The sequence below is a fragment of the Chionomys nivalis genome, chromosome 17 (genome assembly GCF_950005125.1).
Source record: "Chionomys nivalis chromosome 17, mChiNiv1.1, whole genome shotgun sequence".
NCBI classification, from domain to species: Eukaryota; Metazoa; Chordata; class Mammalia; order Rodentia; family Cricetidae; genus Chionomys; species Chionomys nivalis.
In genome coordinates this window covers 5709331-5734084 of record NC_080102.1, presented here as the reverse complement: position 1 = coordinate 5734084, position 24754 = coordinate 5709331, and the positions used below count along the sequence as shown (strand labels likewise).

Below are 24754 nucleotides of genomic sequence, written 5' to 3'. Positions count from 1 at the left end.
TTGAGCCTAGCAGCTGCCCTGCAGCTCTCAGACTTGTCGGCCCCCATAATTGCACAGACAGATTCTTCAAAAGTCCCAGTTCTCTCTCTCTCTCTCTCTCTCTCTCTCTCTCTCTCTCTCTCTCTCTCTCTCTCTCTCTCTCTCACACACACACACACACACACACACACACACACACAGAAACATGCTAGGAGAATAACACTGAGGATAGGGCTACAGTGGTAATCAGGTGCGACAGGAGGAAGCACAGGTCAAGCAGCTCCTTGTGTGACTGGAGAGGGCTCTCAGAAGGAGTTCAGAAGCCCTTGGACATTTCTGAGTAGGTATGATACAGCTTGACAAGCTTTTTTAAAATGGCCAGCTTACTGAAACCAGCACTGGAAATCATTTTTTTTTCCTGTACCTTATTTCTAAAATTTATATACTAGATAGGGACCTTTTTAGGTTGCAAACAGCTCTTAAGAAATCATAAAAATATGAGTGGAAAAGATTTTTAAGTCTCCAGCTTAATTAAATGTTTTATAGTTTATGATAAATCAGTTGCTTGACTTTTTTTTTAAAAGAAAACAATGAATGGACTTGATGATACTTACTCGTGATGTGCTGCTCACCCGAGTGCTCTTCAGTGTTCGGACTCTGCTAGTCGCCATGGCCCCTTACTTTGTACACATTCTCACTAAAACTTGACTTGAAGAGCTTCTGAAACGAAAAGTGGCAGGAATTCAGCAGGGGAAAGCTTCACCGTGAATCAAGTGTAAGCAAAACTAATCAAGCACTGGCATCAGAAATACAATGAGCTGGGACGTGTCTCCCCGATAAAACTCACAAAAGAAATCCAAATACTTCTGGTCTCCCTAGACCAAGCTAGTTAAAATAATAAAGATACTTCTACATTGGATCGGCGCTCGGTGTGAAAATAGGGTATATGTAGGGTTCTCCAGCACTGAAAAGATAGATTAATGATAGTATATGGTAGATGATAGATAGATAGATAGATAGATAGATAGATAGATAGATAGATGATAGATAGATAGATAGATAGATAGATAGATAGATAGATAGATAGATAGATGATAGATAGATGATAGATAGATGATAGATAGATAGATAGATAGATAGATAGATAGATAGATAGATGATAGATAGAAGATAGATAGATAGATAGATAGATAGATGATAGATAGATAGATAGATAGATAGATAGATAGATAGATGATAGATAGATAGATGATAGATAGATAGATAGATAGATAGATAGATAGATAGATAGATGATAGATGATAGATAGATAGATAGATAGATAGATAGATGATAGATAGATAGATAGGTAGATAGATAGATAGATAGATAGATAGATATAGATAGATAGATAGATAGATAGATAGATGATAGATGGATAGATAGATGATAGATAGATAGATGATAGATAGATGAATGATAGATGGATGGATGGATGGATGGATGGATGGATAGATAGATAGATGATAGATGGATAGATAGATGATAAATAGATAGATAGATGATAGATAGATAGATAGATAGATAGATAGATAGATAGATAGATAGATAGATGATAGATAGATAGATAGATAGATAGAACATAAATTCACTTTAAGGAATTACCTCTTGTGGCTGTGATTGTACATTTAGCAAGTGGAAATTTGTAGGATAGATAGCAACCTGGAAATTCAAGCTTTTGCCATCTTGATTACAAATTCCACAAGGCAGAAGGATGGAAAGTTAAACAGAGGTTCCCAGCAACACTACTCAGATATTTCCTTTGGGACAAGGCTCAGCATGCTATGTAGGTCCTCCTGCTTCAGCTTCACTCAAAGTTTCTTTCACACACACACACACACACACATTTATATACATATATACGTCTATACTGGTCTTCAGTCAAACATATAGGCACAACAGTCTGATCAAACTCATCTATAATTCATCACATTAACCATCATTTCAAAGATGCTATTAAAGGTTTCCCTGCATGCTGAATTAATGTAATAATTCCCAAATTATCCCACTTATTTGAAAATTCATGTTATATTCCAATCATATTTTCATTGTTCTTCATTTTTCTCTTCTTTCTAGAAATAAAGCCAAGATCCATAATTCGAAGATCTCTGATGAGATGCATGCATTGCAATGTGTAAGAGCTCCTGAGAACACAAATGGGGAAGACAGCACACTTCTCCATTCCTTTCTCTATCCCTCTGCTGATAATGGAAGTGATGTTTAAGAATTGTTAGGAACTCCCTAGATTCGGTTCAGCTATTGCTATAGACAAAATATTTCTGTGTCCCCCAAATCATAATGATGCTTGTGTGAATCTATTTGAAGGTAGGGCCTGTGGCTAGTATTGCCTACCAACTTGACATGCTCTAGAACCACCTATGAGACAAATCTCTTGGGAACTCTATGAGGGATTTGATTTGTCTCTGATTTGGTTCATTGAAATAGGAGGGTGACCTACCTGTGGACAGCACCATTCCTTAAGTTGGGGGTCCCAGACTGAATAAAAAGACTTAGCAAGTTGAGCATCAGCGGCCACCGCCCCACTTCCCGACTAATACAGTGCAGTGGGCTAACTTGAGCTCAGGATTCCGTGAATTTCTCCTAGCGATGGGCGGTATGCTCAAACTGTGAGCCAACAGAAACCTGTCCTTCCTTACCCTGCTTTTATCACAGGAATGAGGAAAGTAATTAATACAGGAGGTAATTTCACTATAAAGAATTCATGCCCACATAAAAGGGAGCCCAGAGATCTCACTAAGGTTATAAAAAAATATGTCTGCCTTCATATTTGCCAAACACTTAATCTGCCAGTCCTTTGGTCTGGAGATTCCAAGCCTCTGTAACTTTGAACAATAAATTGATTGTAAGTTTTTTTCTATAGAATGTTTATTATAGCACCTCAAGTGGACTAAGACATCTCTTATACGATAATGCACAGAAATGTTTTACAGAAGGCAGTCTAGCATATTAGAAAGGACTTAATGTGTTTCCATAGGACATGAAGCCCCTTTTCTTCTCACAGATAAAAAAAAAAAAAAAAAAAAAAAAAAAAAAAAAAGTTAACTTTTCACAGACTGGAGTTGCTCAGAAAAATCCTTCCCATCAGAGGAGTGCAGGTATCCCAGCCTATGAGATGATGTTTCTGTTGTCTTGTCCAGATCGGCTGGGCTGGCTGCAACAGCGTCCCCCACCCCCCACCCCACCCTCTAAGGTTGCAATATCTACCTCAAACATTTGTTCTCACTTGGTGTTGATGATCTGGTCTCCACTAGAGAGTGTTCCAGTCTTTCCAGGATTGGAGCCCTGTGAGGCTTTTTTTAGAGTTCCATTCTTTTTAAGGACAGAATATCTGTCCCCGGAGTGAAGATGTAAATATTTCTCTCTTGGGACTCACTGCCTACCCCGATTGTCTCAGCTAACTGGCCTGTTACTGTTGGTTTTATGTCATCTGCACCACTTTTGGGTAACTCTTGCCACCTCAGCTCTTTTTATGCTCCATGCTTTCCCATGAGGCCACGCAAGGTCCACCATCTCCGCTGTCCTCTGTCTTGCCCTGCACCAGAATCCACACAGTAAGTACCGTTAGCTTGTTCAAATGGGCCCAGATTTGTCCCTTGGAGAATTAGGAGGCTGGACTGGAGATGACCCCTTCTGTTCTGGCCGTTTTAGGATTCTATAAATGCCTCTCCCACTTACTGGGCCTTGACGGTACCTCAGAAAAAATGAAATCCTACCAGGCCTGTGGAAGATTATTTTGACTCCACCATGTCTGTGCCTAGCTCTTTTCTGATAAGTTTTCCATCACGATTTTGGAGCAATGCTTCTGCTTCATGGAGGAGGCTTTCCTGCAAACACATTAGTTATTGTCGGCTTCCTTCATTTTTCTAGTCAGATCATTTAAGATATGTGCTAAAGATTTTTCTTCCACATTTATTATGTCACACAAAATGAATTTAAAGGGAAAGCTTTGCTAACCAATTACCTCCTGTCCTCAGGACTTTGTCACTGAGGTTTCTGGCCAGGACCCAAGCAGGCCTCTGGCCCTGGGTCTCTGCTGTTAGGATATCTTTGGGCTGACGCACTTCCTCCTCTCTTCTGGTGAAAGGATCTTTTTTATTACAATGCATTTATTAGGAAACTTGCTCCCGGAGGCTTATATGTAAATAGAGGATTATGAGCATAACTAATTTACATGAGATACAAAACATATTCATAAAGCATAACATATTACAAATGATACAGTGAACAAAAATTAATATGGTTTCCAGTTGCAAATCAGAATAGACAAATCCTCTTGTCACTGACTTTTGCTTTTTAAAGTTCATAACAAGTCTTTTTTTTTTTTAGTCAATGAACCAGTCTTTCTTTTTACATCAGAGAACTTCAACAGAGACTGCTTTAGAAAATAAAATATCTATACTACATGCACAAACTAGATCTTAAAAAAATGATTAATGAGATTGTTTTTCTTTTCCCAAGCTGAATTAAATCAAAAGCATGATCAAACCACTTGGCTGCACAGAAGTCAGTCATTAATATTGCTTAAAAATCTAATAGGAACCTGCTGATTCCGGGCACATGGCTATACACGGCCTCTATAAAGTTGAGCTGGTCTGTCCTGAGTCACATTTGAAGGTATTCCAATAGCTCCAAACAAACAGTGACAGAATAGCTGGCACTAAACAAGACAGAGGATATTGTGTTAGCAACTAAGTACATTGAAATTGGCCAAAAATGGGATTTCCAAAAAGAACATTACCAATGTAATAAATGTTTGTGACCTTTAAGTCTTCCACGGGCTCCGTATGGTTATAAGAGAAAAAAAAAAAAAACAGACATCTTAAAACATTGATTTAACCTCTTCCTTAGGCAAGGATTGCTTTCCAGCAAGAGGGCCTTTTAAAGGGAGCAACAGGGAAACCTTCCATGACCCCAGGTCTTTCTCACACAGGCCAGAATTCCACCCTGAACCTTTCCCCAAGTGCCTGCTCATTGACAAGGACTTGAGGAGAGAGAGACTTGGCTCCAAAATGGATGCTCTTATAAGATTCTGTCCCTGTGAGAAGGATTGCTGAGGAAGGAGAGTTGAAGGTGAGGAAAATACAAACGTATCAAGAGACCACCCTCCAAGGGAGGGCTGAAAGCAAGTCTGAAGACAGAGCTGAAAGCAGCTACGGGGATGGGGGAGAAAGTTTACAGGATCCAACCCAAAACTTAGAAATATAGAAGTTTAATTCAAAACAGACAATGCTATACCATGAGGAGAGAGAATGAGACAAACAGAAACGATCCCTAGATCACTCTGAGTTCCACACTGAGTTCTGAATTAGAGACCAAGCGTATCTCTGCAGCAGCTCTCAGACTGATACAGACATCAGATTTTCTTGTAAACCATTGTTGGTTCCCACAGTGTGTAGACTCTTTGGCACGGCCCTCTTGCTCTCCTGGGCCCCTCCTGCATTCCCTTTCTGTTCCCTCCCGTGATTTTAGACCCACCCTTCTATCCTTCCCTGTTCTTTGCTCCTGATTTCCTGTTCTTTCCAGCAACAATCAATCACTGTATTCCGTCTCCCTTCCCACCACGGTCAGCAAGCACCGCCCAGCCTGTCTCTTCAGTGACTCCTCTGCTCAGGTCTTACAAGGCCCTCAGTCGCTTGCATGGCACCAAAGAAAATGACACTAAGTTGATTCTCATCTTCTATGATATGATATACATCAGCACACACGTGCACACACACACGTGCACACACAACTAGAATCCTCAATACCAAACCACTTTACATCCTCAGAACACTTTTGCTCCCCTTTCCCGTCTCCACTTGGTCATCCCAGGGCTGAAATGTTTCCCCATCTCCTATGCACGTCCCCCTTCATCCTAGCAATCTTGCGTTCTGTTCTCAGATGGAGCTTTGACTCTCTGCAGCCGTCTCTAATTCTTTCTAACAGTTGGACTGCATCATCCGCATGCACCCTCTGCAGTGGCTCTTGCATTTGTTACTGAGCAGCTCCAGCACCTGGATGCTCACCCCTACATAGCAGTTGCTCAGCGAATACTTTCTGCATGGATGAGCGTTGTACATATAAACTGGTATGTCTCTGACTGTAAGCGTCTCTGTAGTCACAATAAACTGCCTGACAGGAGAGAACTTCCATCGCTGAGTGATCCTGCCAGGGAATGTCTCCAACTGCTACAGCCTGCACCACCTTTAACCTATTTCCATATTCGGAAATAAAATCTCAAAACTCTAGCTAGTTTTTGGAGGACTGATTTTATTTTGCTTAACAATCAACTTTAGTAACTATACATTCATGGAGGAGAAAAAAAAACAAGATTGGTAACAGAAAATGATGACTTATGAAGGTAATTTACTGAGCGTTTTCAAACTGGAAACTGCTCTGCGTCATTAGCCTTTGTGATGGTGACTAAAGACTGAGAGACTCATGATATCATGAGAAAACTTGAATATGTCCTGCCAGGTCTCCCATCTGGGGTGCCCTCTCTGCTCCTTGATCCCGACTTCATTCCGGACATGAGCTCACCACCTCTGAAAACTGACACAGGAACAGCATTTTGCCACAGACGAGAGGATTGCAATTGCTCTAGACAAGTGAAACAAGGCTCACTGGTTGCTGAAGGAGGACACTTTAAAGTCCTCTGTTAAAATCCTCTGCTGGGTTGGAGAACCAGGGTCAGATCCATTTTAACAGCAAATAAAATATTACACAATTTATAGATTTCATAGGACTAATTGAGGCTATAAAAAGTTCATTTTACTTAGTAGAGTGGAATTACTAAATATTGATAATAAAATTATAGAAAATAGTCTTCAATGTTAGAATGATCTTTTTTAAAATCTTGACTAAGCAGCATCTTGAATATTCACAGGGTTATGTAGACTTTGCCTTGCAGTGATTCATACTGGCCCTTCCTAAGACCAAACTGAAAGATTCCTGTCCTTTCTATTTATCCTGCCTAACAGCTTTGTTTCCCGTTTTCCCCAGGGGAACATTTCATTGCCAAGCTCCTTAGCTCATCACTCATTAAAGACTTCCTGAACATACTCTTGCCTGCAGACACTTATCTAGGAAGATTCAGTACTAAATAAAACAGATTAAAGCCCTGTCCACCTGAAAGTTTCTTTACTTTACCGTTCTTCCTTAATTGAAAGATGGGAGAATCCAAAGATTTTTATTCCGTTTCCCAGATCAGGGAAAGACACCGACCACAGGCTACAGAGGCCTGCTCCAGTTCTGAGAGTGAACGGGTGCTCATTTCTTAGTGCTTTCTTCCCTGAGTAACACCCATGGAGGGACTGGCCAGAACAGATCTGAAGCCTTCCCTAAAAGGAGGTTTCTGGAGCACTGATTAAGCACTTTGAGAAGGAAGAACAGCAACTGAGAAGGGGTTTCTTCAAAGTCATCACCCACTATGTGGTAGTTTGAATGTAACTGGCCCCCATAGTCTTATAGGGAGCAGCACTAATAAATAGGAGGTGTGGACTTGTTGGAGTGTGTATGGCCTTGCTGGAGGAAGTGTGTCACTGTGGGGGCAGGCTTTGAGGTTTCCTATGCTTGGATACCACCCAGTGAGTCAGTTGACTTCCTGTTGCTTGCAAGCTGTACACTCTCAGCTCTGGAACCACATTGGCCCACATGCGGCCATGCTGTCATGATGATAGTGGATTGAACCTCTAAAACTGTAAGTGAGCCCCCCCAATTAAAGGTTTTCCTTTGTAAGAGTTGCCATGGTCATGATGTCTCTTCACAGAAATAGAACCCCTCACTAATACACACTGAAAAGGAAAACTAGACAGGAGTGGAGAAGCTTGGGCAACCCAGCTCTCTTCCTGTATAAGGCTATGAAAAATGGAAAATGTGCCCAGGAGTCTCATTCCCTGAGGTCCGGCCCGAGAGAACAGAAGGCCAGAGCTGTTGGGACTCAGATCCCAGAGGGCTGTCAGAACAGCTGTCCACTTCTCCCAGTCACGTGTCAGCTGATGAAACCTCTGAGGCTTCTCCCTCCTAATCACCGCTGATTGCAGTAAGCCATGCATTTCAAGGGAAAATGTATTTTATGCAATTTTGTATCTCTGAGTTTATAAATTGGAGTTACCATGTCAGGAGTGTTTGGACTTCGGCAGGGCTAGTCATAACAGAGGCCAGGGTGTCTGGTGACTAAAGAGCCCTGGCGACCAGAGTCGTTGGAACTAATGCTCCCAAGTGCTTAACATTCTTTTTCGGTTCTTTAATCCGTTTCACCGAATATAAGAATAAAATTTTTATGCTGAAATAGTGATGATACGATTTCTCTGCCATTCCCTGCTGTGTGAGCAAGGCCAGCGGACTACGGGAATCCAAAGGCTTAGGCTGTTCTTTTCCCTCACAGCTGGTGTATACTCGAAATGCAAGCCCGCCTGGGTATTTCCAAGGAGAATATTCTTTTCATGATGAAGCTGGAGTAATCTATTCTTCAGTAGAAATGACCTCTGTTTTCATGGCCTCATAACTGAGCAGTTTCATATGAGTTGATGTATTCTTTTGAGATCAGAAATATCTGTCATAGATTTTTTTTTTCCTTAAGATTAGGGCAATAAGCAACCTAGGTTTCTCTGATCTTCAAAGGGAGCTATAAATGACTTCAAGGTCACCAGGAAGAAATTAGCACAAGCAGCAAAAAAAGCCAGATGGATGCTTCATCTGATTGATTCTCGCTGCTTTCCAAAACGGAAAGAAATAAAAAAGTTTTTAAAAGTGACTTTTCTTTCTTAAAATAAATCTAAAAAGGCAGATGTCTATCTAATTTAAACTGAAGATAAGGTAATGTTGATCACTTTGGTGAAACAAAAGGCAGAAAAATAATCGTATAGATTTTATTTTAAATTGTATATTAGAGAATAAGGACTGCTCTGATTATATCATTTATATGTTAAATGACAGTGGCTGTCATTTATTGCCTAAGTGCCTGGCTTCACATACAACATAGTAGACTGATGGTATGTGCAGGCTCCGGCATCTGAGTTTAAATGTTCACCATTTTCCATCTGTGTGATCTCAACAAACTACTGAACCTTTCTGCCTGTTTGCTCATTTGAACATCGAGGATGATAATAGTATTGACATCAGAGAATTGTTTGAAGATTAAATGAAAGCCATGCCATAGGTGTGTGTGCACACGCACGTGCACACACACACGCACACACATACACTAAAAATAGTATGATTTCACTGCTGGTACGTAATCAAAGAGGCCACATTCCACTTCCATTTTAACAGGGAGAATATAAGATACAAGAATTTAGGGTTTTATCAAGGCTAACCACCCAGATCAAATCAGCCTTGTAAAACTCTTCAGATCTCTGCTTTTATCTGCTCCAGCATGCTGCATTTGTTAAATGCACTGGTAACCTCAAACTCCATTTGATTTGGGCAGAATACAAATAAGTTCTATGTGCTTGAAATTAGTGATATGTCTCTATAAAGAACCACTTATTTGACATCATCGTTTCCAGGTTCACTGCTAATGGGCTCATGGGGACTTGGGATGAGCTCCCATCCAACAAGAATTACCAGTTCGTATCCTCAATCAGTCATGAGAAGAATTTAAATGTGAAGACAAAGACATGTTCAGAAGCTTGCAGTTCAACAACAAAAGCCCGAGAGGATTTCTAACAGTGTGCATGACTTGTTATTCTCCTTGATGGGGGCAGTGGCTTTACAATGTCTGCAGAAGAAAACAGGTTATGGCTATTCCATGCTTACGTAGGGGCAACGGTCTGGCTAGACAATCAAGAAGTTGAAGTTATGAGGGCAAAACTAAATGTGCAAGGATTTGGATGACTATGTGATGTAGAGCCAGTGTTACGCTTTACCAGTAGGTACAATGGCAGGCTGTTAGCGCTCAGAACATAGTAAATGACCTCGATAAAGGGGCCGGGGAACTAGTATTCGAATTGCCTAGATTGGTAGCTCTCATTTGCAACCCTGTATTATTCAACTCCAGTGAAAGCCATTTTCTTAGGAAGAGTTCTCACTTATTTAATTACCACCTTTAATATTTTTCCTTGTATTTGTATGTATTATCTAAGTTTGTTTTTCTTTTGAAAACTAATAATCCAGTGAAGGGGAGATAATTTGTCTTTGTTTGGAAGTACACCAAGAGGGAAACCCACTAACCTCGATTTTCTTTCTAGAAAAGATGATGCTCAGAGTTCTAGATTTAAATTCCCAGAGGAACCTTAGTTCTGAAGAGATCACCAAGGGCCACCAAATAGAACACAGCTTACCGTGAGTGCTTATTCATGACAGTAAAAATTAAACCATGTGATGATAAAAGAAAAAGATCTTTAAAATTTTTTAAAAGGGGAGATTTTGATTATTTAAGGGAATATTATCATAGTGGAAGATTCCAGCCCTTTCCAAACTGCACTAATGGAAAAAGAAGTCCGCACACGTCTCTACTCATCATCTGTTCTTGAGGAGTATGAGACTCACTTGGAAGCACATTAGGAAGCAACCCAGAATTGTTTTAATGACATTTTCTTAAACTTTAATGGTTGACAGAGTTCTTTAAGACTCTGTGGAAATAACCTCCCTATGAAAAGTACATGAACACAAAAACTTAAGCAATCTCAGAAGGCGTAGCGGGTCACTTGACACGATTTGTGCTTTATTGGATGCAAATCTGAATTGTCCAAGCACAATATGTACTCCACTCAATGGGATGGTCACCAAAACAAACCTCTTCATAGCTAGAGTTCTAATGGATTTCAAAGTGTTTCTGCATATGACCAACCTAACCTAGAGAGCTAGGAAGGCAGGCTGGGAAACGTGGAGGGTGCTCATACTGCCTGTGCCTCATAAGGTGCCCACTCTAAGACGTGTTGCTTGTACTGATGTAGATTGATGGCATATGCGGGCTCCGGTGTCTGAGTTTAATGCCCACCACTTACCATCTATGTGATCTCAACAAACTACAGAACCTTTCTGCCTGTTTGCTCATTTGCACACTGAGGATAATGATGGTATTGACATCAGAGAAGATAAAACAAAAACCATGCCATAGGTGTGCACGCGCATGTGCGAGCGTGCATTCACACACATGTGCATATGCACGCGCACACACACACTAGAAATAGTATTTCACTGGTGGTATGTAATCGAAGAAGCCACATTCCACTTCCGTTTTAACAGGGAGAATGTGAGATGTTGTTTAACAACACCCAAGATTCTACTAGAATTATTTTGCATAAGGAGGATTGTTCCCTCGTACACATCCTTCTGGGTCCTTTTCTTTGACTCCTCTAAGACAGACAGCTGGAGTGATCGTCTTTAAACTTTCACAAACCGCGTGTTCTTTCATCGGAAATGCGTGGGAGCTCACATTCTTGGGAGTTTTGCTGTTATGGGTTTGCTCTTTCGTCTTTGAGTTTCATTGCTCAGTGCTTTGGATCACTCCAGGGCTTCAGACTGGAGGTGCCTAGCCTGTATTTGGTGGGGGATGTCCTTGCGACTATTTCAAGGAAGTATATGAGATCCTTTCTTTTTCAATTTGCAGATCTCTGTCTGGGTTTCTCAGAATACTTCAACCAAAACAACAGATTGCAACAGATTGGACGCAGAAGCAGATATGAGAATCCAGATGTTTCCAGGCAGACATAAAGGAGATCTGCAAAGACAGAAATGATGGAGCCTTTCTATTTGCTTTGAGGACACTAATATAGACTTGTATGTTTCATCTTAAAAGAATTAAAGATAGAACTCTCATTTTAATTTCTAAGTAGAAGCTCCTTGGAGTCCTCACTAAGATTTAAGAACATTAAAGGGGCTTGGATAACAAAAAGCTTGTTCATTTGACAAGTCTAAGACACGGCCCAGCAGGTGTAGATGGAGAGGCACAGATGGATAGTCGGGGTCCTATGTGGGCACCATGTATCTTCTCTTGGGACAAGAGTTCCTTGAATGGTACTAAAAGTGATAGGGGGAGGGAGAGATGGACCCAATCCAGTCTACTTTGTACCTCTGCTTGTGACCTGACCCAAACACAGCTACTGTGGCAACTCAATTTGCAGAAAGAACTCGGGAAAAACAAGCAATCAGAGTGTAGTATAACATAAAACAAGGAACGCTATCTGCAGATGGCAGACTCAAGAGCACCAAAGCTGGTGCATTCTCATCAGAAAGAATGGAACAAAATGCCCAGAGTTCATGGCTTTTGTTTGCTTGTTGCCACTTTGTAAAAGATTCGTAAACTTTTGTAATACCTGTCAATAGAGTTTTTATCTTCTGTAACACAATTTCGGGGGTTATTAAAAGGTCAAATCCGCAAGAGATACAGGAAAAAAAGCCTAATGTGTTCCCCCCAAGGCATATACTAAAATTTAACAATAACCGGTAGTCACTAAACATCTTGCTTGATTTTCCTGTTACTGTAGAAGGGTCTTGACTTTGGAATTGGGAAACAAAAAGTTTATTGGCAATTTGATACCTCGTTCGGGACAATTTAACTTCAACAAGTCTCATTAGCTTATCTAAAACGTGGATAATATTTATCTCACGAGGTTGTCAGGGATCAAGAATCCCAGGGTACAGTATAGATAGAACACTGTGGATCTTCGAGCGAATAGCGGATGGTGCCTGGTAAACGGTGGAAGGTCCGGTGTGCCAATGTCAGTCGCTACAGACAGAGAGAAGCGTCACAGTCATCCCTGTCAGGAGATGGGAAGAGGCTTGGGAGAACTCAGGGCCATCCCTCTTTCCACGCCCCGACCCCAGGTCCACTTCAGGCATACCTGTCCAGCGGCCACCCCATCTCACCAGTGACCAAGGGACACCCCGCTGCTTCACCGCCAGATTAGAAGCGCAGGACCCGCAGCCCAGCGGGATGTCCCCCAGAACCTCTAGTCCAGGATCGGGCTGATCACGCGGACCCACGCGCTGGTGCAGGGTCGATTCCAAGTGGAGCTTATGGGGTGTGTGTGTCGGGGAGGGGGGTGGGGGGAGTCACGGTCAGGAACTTCCAAGTTCACAGCTCCGACCGCCCACTCTCCCCTCACGAGTGGGCCACCATCAACCTCAAGGATCTCCCGGGTGGACCCCAATACCAAGGTCCGGGACTGAGAAGCTTCATCCATCAGAGGACTCCCCGCCCAAATCCTCCACACACACACCCCCCCCCCCCCCCATCGTGGCTCGGGAGCCCGGGACTCGAGCGTCCAGAGTTCGCGGCGCTCGCACATCGATTGGCACTGCCTCGCTGCTCCGGCTCCAGGCGCCGGGGTTGAGCGGCGCGAGCTCATGAGTCCAGCGGAGCGCGGGGCGGGCACCGAGGCAGGCGGGCCAGGGGATTGCCGAGTGCACGGATGAGCGCAGGGGGCCAGCGGCTTGCGCTCTCAGTCTGGGGGGGGGGGGGGGCCGCCGGCGAGGCCCGAACCCCGCATTCGCCGGCCCTGTCGCCTCGTGCCGACCGCGCGCCCGCGCCGCGCGTCCTTGTGTCCCTCCCCTTCCACCCCCCCCCCGGGAAAGCCGGCTCGCCTGGGGCTCGCGGGAGGGAGCGCGCGCGGACGGCCCCGCCCCTCCTCCCCCCCCCCCCCCCGCCGCCGCGGAGCGCGCAGGGATCAGCCAGGGGCTCGGCGGCGGCGGCGTCTGGCCCCAGCTCCTCCTCCTCCTCTCCTCCTCCTCCTCCATCTCCTCACTCCCTCCATCTGCCGTGGGTATGGCCCGTCGCTGGAGCACAAAAGAGTCTCCGCGGCGGGGGTCGGCGTGGCTCTTGCTTTTCCTCACTGGGGTGTACGGTAAGTGTCCGCCTCCCCGCGCCCCGCTGACCGAACAAAGCTGGGGCGACCCCGGGGGCCAGCAGGCCTCCAGGACGGGCTTTGCCTGGGCGACCCGAGGAGACCCCGGCCGCCGGCGGGACAAAGACCCACGCGGGGTGTGCGGGGAGGGTTGTCTGCTCTCGGGGATGCTTGGGTCCGTTCGCCGCCGCCGACCCCTCCGGGCGAGGGAGGCGGGCCGGTCGGGGCCAGGGGTCCCTGCAGAACGACGACGTGCGGGCGGACTGCCCGGCGCGAGGGCCCTGGCGGGCGGCTCGCTCCTCTATCTCTAGCGCTCGCCCGGCGCCGGCTGCACAGTCGTCTCGCACAAAGATGTGACCGTGAGACTACGAAGGGGAGGTCGCCTCCGGGACGGTCCTGCCGCCACCACCTTCGATCCTTCCCGAGGCAGGAAGTTCTCTTCTCGGTGAAATTGCCTCTCTCTCCTCTCTCTCCTCTCGGTCCTCACTCCCTGAAAAAGCACCTCGCTTTCTTCCTTCCCACCCCTCCACCTCGGTGCCCCGGGCTCTGTGGACTCCGGGCGTGTAGGATCTTGTTATTCCCCAGTAGCTGCACGCCAGAGAAGGCCAGAAAATAGTTTCCAGCCCCACCTCAGTCTTATGCTATTGGGGCGTACAAGTCTGCCCTGACTCCCTGTTCGCTTGTCATTCCATCCGTGCCCTCCCTCCCCTACTTGTCACTGTTGCCTGATGCCAGTCGGTGCTCCGCTAGGGATACCAGTCTCTAAGGCTAGCAGAAGGCTGATGGGATGTGGGAACTGTGCTTTGTGTGAACTAGAGCAGTGTTCATCACTAGAGTCCTGAGCTTGGGCTCAGGTCTGACTTCACTATTCTTAGTTCTCATTAGTTAACTCTTTGAATGGGTATTGCAGGGAACACGGTTAATATTTCCATTTTGGAGCATTGCTCAGATTTCTCCAGAAAAACACTTAGAAGCTACCCCCCCCCCAGTAAATTTTACTTACAAAAAGTCCAAGTCAATTGCCATAAATACTGGTTCGGTAGTATAATGGTGGTGGTTTCTGTCAACATATAATTCCCCAGCATATGGTAGCATCTCTTTTGAAAGCGTTTGTCTGTAGAATTGAATATGATGGTAACTTTCCTCACCTGAAAATTCGTATTACATGAAAAATATAATGGATGTAAATTGCCATTTACTGGCAGCCAAGAAATAGTAGTCTTTTCAATATAATTCAGGATATTGCTCCCTTTTCTGAATAGTTTGTTAATTTTGTTCTGGGCAGGAGGATGGATTCATCCACATCTGATGTAGTAACTGTCAGTGATGTGTTTGTGTGGGACCAGAAAACTCAGTGCATTTTCATTGTTAGCTCCGTCCCCACTTGGCTGATGACTTGTGGGTTTGGGTCTACGTCAATGATCAATAAGCTATTACATTGTTTCTTCTAGCCTGGAGGTGAGTACAGTTGTGCTCTAGGTTTGGTAGAATGGCCCTGGAGAAAGGGGAAGCGAGCAGAATCTTTAATCTAGAGTGATTAGGGGTGTCCAGTTGTGTAAGCGTTGCAATGTAATCAGAATTGAGTGTATGTGGTGTCTGATCAGACGAGGTCAGTAAGTGAAGTCTTTGATTAAAAACACGTACCATTAATATTTGAACGAAAAATCTTTTCCCTGTAGAGGAAAAGAGGAGGCTGTAAAGCAGTATTGGCCTTGGTGTATTTTTTTATTCCAGTACACAAAGTGGCCTTCTGGTAGGTACTTTCCAAAGGGTTATCTTTTGGGTGTTTGTGTTCTGTGGGGGAATTGAAGGCAGAGACCAGAAGTCCTTTTTCCAGCCTCGCAGGATCATATTTATAAAACTAACCAGTAATTAAGGTCCATGTCTCCAGCCACTCGAGTTTCAAATAATAAGAAAATAGGAGTCAGTGAGGTAGACAAAACATTGAACTATGTTGGTAGAGCTAAAAGGAACTCTTCACTCTGGAGCTAGGGGCATTCTCTGTAGTGTGTGTGTGTGTGTGTGTGTGTCTGTCTGTCTGTCTGTCTCCATTCAGGTTTGGGTTTATATTAATGGCAAGAATAATTAACTGTAGTGACAAGTAAAATACGTACTCAGCTTGGAATAGCGGTGTTCGGGTAAGTGGACTGTGTGATAGTATAGTGAACTATTTGGGAGATGTCTCAGTAAAGTGCCTGAAGACCTAAATTCCATCCCTAAACCCACGTAAAAAGTTGGGCAGAATGTCATGCACTAGGGATGGCTGAGACAGCCAATAGATTCTCTGGGAATCATTAGCCAGCCAGCCAGCCAGCCTAACCATCTTGGCAAGCTCCTGACCCGAGATAACTTTGTGTGGGATAGATGGACAGCACCTAACAAGGGACACCTGACCTCTGACCTCCATATATACCTACACGTGTGCATGCACATATGTACACACACACACACAAATGTGGCTTCCATAATAAAAATCTCTTGTGATAGCTCCGTAGGTAAAAGGTGTTTGCTGCAAAGTCTGATGACTTGAATTCAATCGCTAGAGCCCACATAGATGGAAGGTGAGAACCACCTTCACAAAGCTGTCCTCTGGCCTCTACCAACATACATGGTGGCACACATGCCCTCATTCATGCTTATATAGGTAAAGGAATGAATAAATAAAATTAGTTATGTTAAAGCAAGTCAGTATTCTGAATACCTTGACATAGACCTGGTAAGGAAAGGTTTTTGAGCCTATATTTAGGAATTCCAACACTATTTTATTTGCTGGCTTGTTGAGTTGATGTTTTAGGTTACTCTTGGCTATTAATCAAAATATGAACCTTTAAAACATTTCATGTAGCTTTAAAAATCCTCACTTGGTATTTATATTCTTTACATGACCTTTTATTTCTTGGCGAACTATGATATGTGACTATTATAGCTGCAGGTTATCTTTCTAGATGCCAAGGTCTTATTTGAACTTTTAGTTGTGTAAAAGTATAACTGCCAACTACAGTTAGTGTTTTCTGAGGCAATTGTCCTAGGACCAGTGATCACCTTCCGGTTGTTCGTCTGCAGAGCTTTGACTATACAGGAGAGCAGGAGGAAGTAAACGTTGACAGCTGCCGATTAGAAGCTTGAAGGAGTAAGAACATTACTCCTTCCCGGAGCTTAGCTGGGTTAACCTTGCCCACTGCCAGGGGGATGTCCTGCTCAGCTTCTCATCCCAGGCTGCCCACCTTGCCCCACTGTGGAAGTTCTGAAAATCTCTCTCTTCCGGTCGTTAGACCTTAGTCTTGTTTATTTCCCAGACCAGTTCAGCCACAGTAGCAGCACCTCTGCTCTGTCTTTGCTGCCTGCATCCTCAATCAGGGTTTGCCAGCCGCCACTCAAATAGAACCCTAGGTGTAAATTTTACATGGTTTTCTAGATAGATCTGGAAAAAGAAACAGTTCTTAAGATGACACCCGTCGGCTTGTGATACGCTCAGACATACTGTCTGTTATTCATTCTCCCCTTTCCTGCTTTTCCTTCTTTGGGCTTGTTTTGGGCCCGTGGTTTCATTTGATGAGCACTGCCCTAGGTGAAGCCTTAGCTTGTAATTTAGACATTTGTTTTGCTCATCCTTCGTTTTATGAATTGCTTCGAAGGGTTACAGATCATTAGTTTTTGCTAACTTCCTGCTAAAGCATTGAGCGGCCGTAAAAACTCATCCTGACGGATGGATCTTGGCTGACCTGTGATAGCATTCATATCTGAGCTGTCAGCTTTTGATTGCAGCCAGGAGTCTTTGTTGTGGACCTGCTGTTGGAGATGTTGTGGAAGGGTATACCATTCTTCTTACTCTCTCTTTTATATTTAACGGGTGAAGCTTTTCCCATGGAACAGTGAGCAGTACTAAAAAATTTTCCAATTTAAGGATAGACTAGAAGTTCCAATTTTAGAAAAGTGGTAGAAATAACTGGAACAGAAGGGGGAAATGTAAGCTGATACCAATTACTTCTGAGGAAGTCAAGCTTGATTACATAAAATATGTTGAATAAAACTGAATTAATTGCTTAATATAAACCCTTCCTTGACTTCAGAGTCTAAATTACGCCTATGTCCTAGGGAGACTGTGAAGATGGGTGTCGCAGTCCACACAATTGTAGGTGGTTGTGCTGAATGGCAACCTTGAGAGGGGTAGCTGTCCCCGTTCATTCAGAGGGGTAGCTGTCCCCGTTCATTCAGAGGGGTGGCTGTCCCCGTTCCGAGAGGAGCGTGGAAGAGATTTGAGTGATGTGCAGGAAATGGCCTAGAAGGTTCCTAGAGAGTATCATCTCCACGGAAAAGGGGCTTTCAGCTGAAAGTGAGCAGCAGTTAGAAGAACGTTAAACCTTAAATATTTTAAAGCCAGGGTCTCGCTCTGTAGCCCAGGCTGTCCTCAAACTCACAGCCATCCTCCTGCTCCAAACTCCTCAGTGCTGAGTACAAATGTGAGCTGCCTGCCTGGGCCAAGACTTCTTCTTTTCAGAACAGAAAGTCTAACGTTTATGGAGAAATAAAGGGAATGACTGTTTCTGGTCTCAGGTGGTTTTTTTTCTTTTTTACTTAATTGATGGTTTTTCTTAAAAACTATCGTTAGCAATATTAACTAAAGAATGAAGTTAAACAGGAGAGGGCTGCAGATGAGATTTGTGTACATTTAAGCAAATTGAAAATGCTTTGACTTTGACATGGTAAAGTGAGCATTAATCTGCTCTTGCTGCTGTCTCTATAAATAGTGAAGGTGGTTCTGTGTTCAAGACTTGAACTAGCACTAACCTCTTCACTTCTAGGAAGGACACTCAGTGTGCGGTGATGCTGTCCATGCCTCCTACTAGGAGGGCACTGGGATGTCATTACACAAACGACAGGAGCATCTGAGGCGCTGGACCACGGGTCTCGTGGAACACTCAGCTCTCGAGCTCTTTTTCCTCACTCAGTGCAGAGCATAACTTTATCAGTCTTAGGAGTATTTCAGGCAAGAATCCAAGGATAGTATGGAAGCTAGATTTCAAGTATCGTTTTGCCCAAATTTAAAAAGCAAGAGATCAATAGAAATTGTTTTATGTCATTGGAAGAGGCAAGACTATATTAGCAGATTGGTGAATTTCATAAGAAATTGAGAATAAAGTGACCTCTCACCTTTTTACCGGATCCTGTATCTTACTTATAGAAGATGGAGTTTTAACAGGTTGTAGAACGTCAACATAAATGAAGCTGACAGAACAGGTCTCCGGTTTTCTTCTTAGATATTTGACAACTCACTGCCCTGCCTAGACTCAGTATGACGAAGTCAAATTGTTTTAGACTGATGCTCTCACTATTGAAGGAGTCCAACCTACTACCTCTTTTGATTCACTTAAACATTCCAGTTTTTAGAAAACTAAAAATGCCACCGACTTTCAGTGTTGGAGTTAAGTGAGCACAGTGGAGTGTTCAGCAGTTGGCGCTTGAGCCTTTCAGATACGAGGAAGATGCAGAATGAGTGCATATACCTGATGCACTCTGAAGTATGATTCAGATGGTTTTGTTTCTTGTTCTCATGACACCAAAACCTTTTCACAAATAGAATATAAAGCTTTATACACACATACAAAGTGCCACGACTGCTGTAGTCGGTGTGAAGCGACCCCAGACAAGCTAGGATTAGTCATTTGCTCCAGTTCTTCCTGCTCCACTTCTGCTCTCTATGTGGAGAGGCCGTCGCTCTATTCTTAATGGTAGTGATATTCTCTTTACATCTTTACACTAGCTGCCCGCCATCCCACATTGATTCAGTTATGCCACACGCAAGTCCTGATGCCTTGTCTGAAATAAATGCAGGTTTGTTTATGTAACTTTCCTGCATCAAATCTAGCAGCAGGGGCAGTGGGGTAGTTTGGCTGGTGAAGGCATTGCCACCAAACCTGAGCTCAGTCTCCAAGAGCCACATGATGGAAGAAGAGAATCAGTCCCCACACGTTGTCCTCTGACTTCTGCATGTATGCTGGGGCGGAACACACATGAACATATGCACACATCCATACCTACATACTCATAAAGAAACTGGGAGGGGTGTAGCAGCATCTCTCACCCCTGCCCTTCCTGTGCTGAGTTCTTGCCGTGTGTATATTTATCTCCTGGCTCTTGCACACACTCTTCTGTTTGCTTGTCCGCTCTCTGCACTCGGCTGCCTCTTGCTTCTCTTTCAGCTTTCCCTTAGAAGCTGCTCCCGTGAGAGTCTTTCTTGGCTTCTCAAAAACTGTTATACACATCTGGAATACATAGGCCTGCAATATAAAGCATGTATGTACATATGCACGCAATATACTCACCATTAGCCATGCTTAAAAAGAAGAGAACAAAGTTAATGTTAATATATTTAATCCAGCATGCCTAAAACATATTGCTTGTACATAAAACCAATAGGAAATAATTATTAATGAGATACTCTATGTTATGTTTCTTTGTTCAGTCTTCAAATACAGCGTAAATTTTATACTTCAGACTGATTTCAGTTCAACTCACCATGTTTAAAATGCTCACTAGCCACTTGAAAAAGTGTCTGTTCAAGTGGAGTAGACCAGTGACCCGGGAGCTTTACTATTGCTATAAAACTCAACACAAGTGCATAATGTGTGCCAAAAGGCACATGCGAGGGGCCATGGCATCCTTGTCTCTTGTAGTCCCAGACTGCAAACAACTCATCCTTACATCCCCAGTGGAAAGACGAGGGGAACAGGGGGGCAGTGTGGGCAGCAGTTCTCAGCTTGGAAGTCTCAAGAGTCACTTGTTTGGGAATCCAAAGGATATTTTTGAATTGGGGCTACATGCTTGTCTAAGCCCACAATAGAAATTAAAATGTTGTTAATATGAGTCTATTTAAAATGGCAGTAAGAAACATGTTACCATGCATACATTGATAAATAAAAATTCGCTAAAGGACACATTTTCTACAACAAAAAAGTGAGAAGACTGGAGTTGTTTTACTTTTGTGCAAATTGCGGTGGAGCTCTAGTGGTGTGTGAAACACACTTGGTTTAATAGCAGACAATACTTGCTGAATAAATGAATTCATTTACCCATAACTAAAGCAAATTATATTCGTGGTATTTCTGATGTTGAAGTATTTACACATTCATGAGAGTGCCATAGCAAATTGGTAATGACATTATTTTGTGCTGAAATATGTTTACTAATATTTATTAGACTTCGCATTTGTAAGATCAGTTTACAGCCACCCTTTGCTTTCTTCCTTCCTTGCTTCCTTGCACACTTGCAACCTAACGTGTCCCCCTCCCTGCCTGATTTTCACATCTGCTCATCCGTTCTTTTCAGTGTTGACATTAGTGGACGGAGCAGCACGGAAGTTTCTTCAGTGTTTGAGCTGCGGTTGTTTTGCCTTCTCAGGTTTGGAGAGCGAGTTGTGTTTATGAGCAGTATAGGTCCTGTGGTAAGAGCAGAAACGAATGGTTCTGTCTGAATGAGAACGGCTGAAAGGAATGCTGCCGTTCTCACTGTGATTAAACTTTATTCTACTGAACAACATACTAGAGAGGAGCCAGTAGGAAGTAGCAGATTCCTGTTGGGACTAGGTCTTGGAGGAAATGGGGTTGCCTCAAGAGAGCTGAAGCCCAGACCGAAAGGCAGAAGTTGGGAGGGAGGCACGTGGGGGAGGGGGTGTTACCAGAACAAGAAATGTGAACTGAGCTTAAGTCAGGGATCGAGGTCTCTTAGATCACATTCAGGCACAGTGTACCTGTTTCATAGACTGGATACAGAATAACGGGTTAAAGTATAAAATAGCCGGTTTTCTTCTCAGCGCTGCTATTGAACTTCTCTGAGTACCAGCTAAAATAGTTGGCTATCGTTATAGGCCACAGGGCAAGCATAATGCGTACAGATAAGATTGCCTCGTTAAGTAAACTTAGCCCCACATCACTTTTCTACCAAATTGTAGCAAGGGGCTGAGTGGTTTTTTAAATTATATTGACATACACTGTACATATGTATGGAGTGTAGCATCATAATCGGATATATATGCACACACACGTGCATATTTATACCATGTGTAATGATCAAGTCTGAGCAGTTAGCATTCCTTCTCACTTTTTTTGTGCTAGGGACCTTTAAACTCTTCTAATTACATTAAAAATGTACTACATTGTGAGCTGCAGTCGGCCTGCTGTGCTTACGTGTGGATGTGCTAGAGGGACTTGGAACTGGAATTCAGGATGTGGCCTGGCTTTACTTTATTAGTTTAATCTCTAATCTAGCCAACTGTGGTGGCACAGACCTGTATTCCTAACACATAAGGGGTGGAGGCAGGAACCCAGGAGTTCAAGGCCAGCCTGACAGCCTGTCAGAAACCAAACACACACAGGAAAATCCCTCATCTAAGTAGGGAGTTAGCTCTACCTCAGCTTTGGTCAGTTCGCTTGAATTACTTCCAGTTTGGTCTGGTCTAAATCTGTTGTGATATTAAACATTCACGTATAGGTTTTCTTTTGACATGAACTTTAATTTCCCTAGAGTGAATATTTAGGGGTGTGGTTCCTGTGTCTCAAGTTTCATACATGTGTTCATAATTAGGAGTAAGTACCGAGCCGTCTTTCACCGAGCTTAGCAGTTTGCCTGGACCAGCTGCGTGTAAGGGTTGCATTGCTGTGGGGCTTCACCAAGCCCAGATCTTGGTATCTTTTTTTTTTTTTGTCCCTCTGAAGCTTCCGTAGCAGACCCTCCTGTTTGATTTTGCGGTGTTAAGTGGCCAATCATGTTGAGCATCTTTTTCACGTGCTGTTCTGCTGTATTGAATGAAGTCATCAGTTCATGCATTTCCAATCATTTTTCATTTTACTGTTGAGCTTTTAGGGGTCTTGTGTGTTATTTTCCTCCGCATCTATAGCTTGTCTTCTAGAACTGTCATGGACAAAGCAAAAGTTTGACATCTTACGAAGTTGAGCTTCTCGGTATTTTATCTTATGAATTAGGTTTGGTTATAATTCCCTTTACCCAGCTCAGATCAGGAAGGGTTCTCTCTTTCCTAAAACCTTCTTGTTGCACATTGTGACCTAAGACCCATTTTGATTTATCATTTGTGAGTAAAGTTTGTAAACAAGTTTCCTTTTTGCAAATAGTTTCACTATCACTTGTTGAAAGTATCACGCTTCCCATTTGAATTGCTCTTCTACCAGGTTAAGTGACCACATAGCAGGGTCAGCCTGGACTGAGTTGCTCTTCTTTGGGGTCAGCCTGGAACCTGCTCTCAGCTCTCAGTCCTGTGAGATCCCTTCCCCTATCACACTGACTTGATTGCTGTGGCTTTACGATTAACTATAAGCAGGTCAGTAAAATCCTTTACTTTTATCTCTGTCAAGATTTCCTGACACTCTAATCCCTGTTCCCTTCCAGAAGTTGTAGCTCATCTTTGTCTGGGAAATATCCTGATGAAGTTTTTTTTTTTTCTTTTATCATACAGTATTTGTTGGCAAAGGCCGCTCATTTGTTTCCTGGCCACTCAGACATGAAATAACCACACAGATGTGCTCCCCCTCCCCCAGCCCCTGCACACACAGACTACACACAGAAATAAGTTTGAAAACATGAAAATGATAATTTTCTAAATTTGGTTTCTAGGTGTACCTTCTTTTGTATATGTTATGTGATTGCTCACTTACTAGTTTTAAGAGGTATTTCTGTATATTTTCCTGGGATTTCTTTCACATTTTATTTTTAATTGGGAATAAAGACAGTGTTGTATTTATCTTTCCAAACTGTATAGAGTTGAGACAGGGTCTCACTGTGTGGCTCAAGCTGCCTTTGAACTTGTGATTCTGCTTCTGGAGTGCTGGGATTACATGCAAGCCCCATGCCTGGCAACCAGTGTTTTAATATTGAACTTGTGGCCCTCCTGTTTCTGCTTCTGGAGTGCTGGGATTATATGCACGCATATAATCCTGGTGGCCAGTGTTTTAATAGTTCACTGGCCTTTCATTCTTCGAATAATCCATCCAGTCATTGTGTTACAGTTTTTATTGGTTGTTTGAGACAGGATTTCACTCACACTCTATAGCTTAGGCTGCTGTGGAACTCACTGTAGCGCAGGCTGTCTTTGAACTCATGGCCGTCTGCCTGCCTCAGCCTGCAGAGTGATGGGACCATAGGCGTGAGCCACTGTGCCTGCCTATTTGCTTTTTATTTCCAAATATGTTACTGTGGACATCAACCTTTAAAACTTCAACCTCTAGAGTACAATTCAGCTGTTTTTAGTATATTCACAGGGTAACCATCACCCCTGCCCAACTTCAGAAGACTTGCTTCAGCGCCAGAAAAACAAACAAAAAAAAAGCCCTATACCTGTCAGTGATCACTGCCTCTTCAGCACCCTTGCCACCCTGGCAGCTAGGAGTCAGCCCTGTCCCGAGATTGCCTTGTTCTGGGTGTCTGATGGAAGTGCAGTCCTGAGACACACAGTCTTTCGTACCTGGTGCTTATCCAGCATGTGCTGTTCTTGTGACTGACTTCTTGGTTCCGGGTTTGTCCAGACATACTCTGTCCTGTGACTCGTGTGGTGTGGGCATTTCAGCACTTGTCGCTGTCTGTGTTCCCTTATTTGGGTGTTTAAAGAGGGCTTAGAATTTGTAATTCATGTTGGAAGTCTGCCTTTGTAAAGAACTCCAAACTTACCCAGACGGGCAGTGCTGTTTCCCATTAGTGTGACATTCTCTGCTTTTCACCAATGCTTCGCTGTGCTGTCCGTCTCGTATCATAGCTACTCTGTGTGGGTGTGGAGTGGATGCCATTGTGGTTAAAATGAGGAGGGGGTTTCGGGTTTTTTCCTGTGTTTGATGGCTGTTTGTTTGTATGTCCCTTGGAGAGATGTCCATTCAAATCCTGTGACAGTCCTGATTAGTTAGCTTACTTTCCTTTTCGTTATGTGAGAGTTAGAAACTTTGGGG

At 43.5% G+C, this 24754-nt stretch overlaps 1 protein-coding gene across 2 annotated transcripts in view; it reads left to right on the top strand.

Annotated features, from left to right (window-relative positions):
* The first annotated feature begins 13641 nt into the window (after nt 1-13641).
* The window catches only part of Lrp12 (LDL receptor related protein 12), a 75024-nt gene continuing 63911 nt past the window's right edge, over nt 13642-24754 (top strand). For both annotated transcript variants that reach the window (XM_057792462.1, XM_057792461.1), the window contains exon 1: nt 13642-13808. In XM_057792462.1, coding sequence (XP_057648445.1) covers nt 13730-13808 — 79 coding nt within the window. In that variant the 5' untranslated portion in view covers nt 13642-13729. The remainder of the gene's footprint in view (nt 13809-24754) is intronic.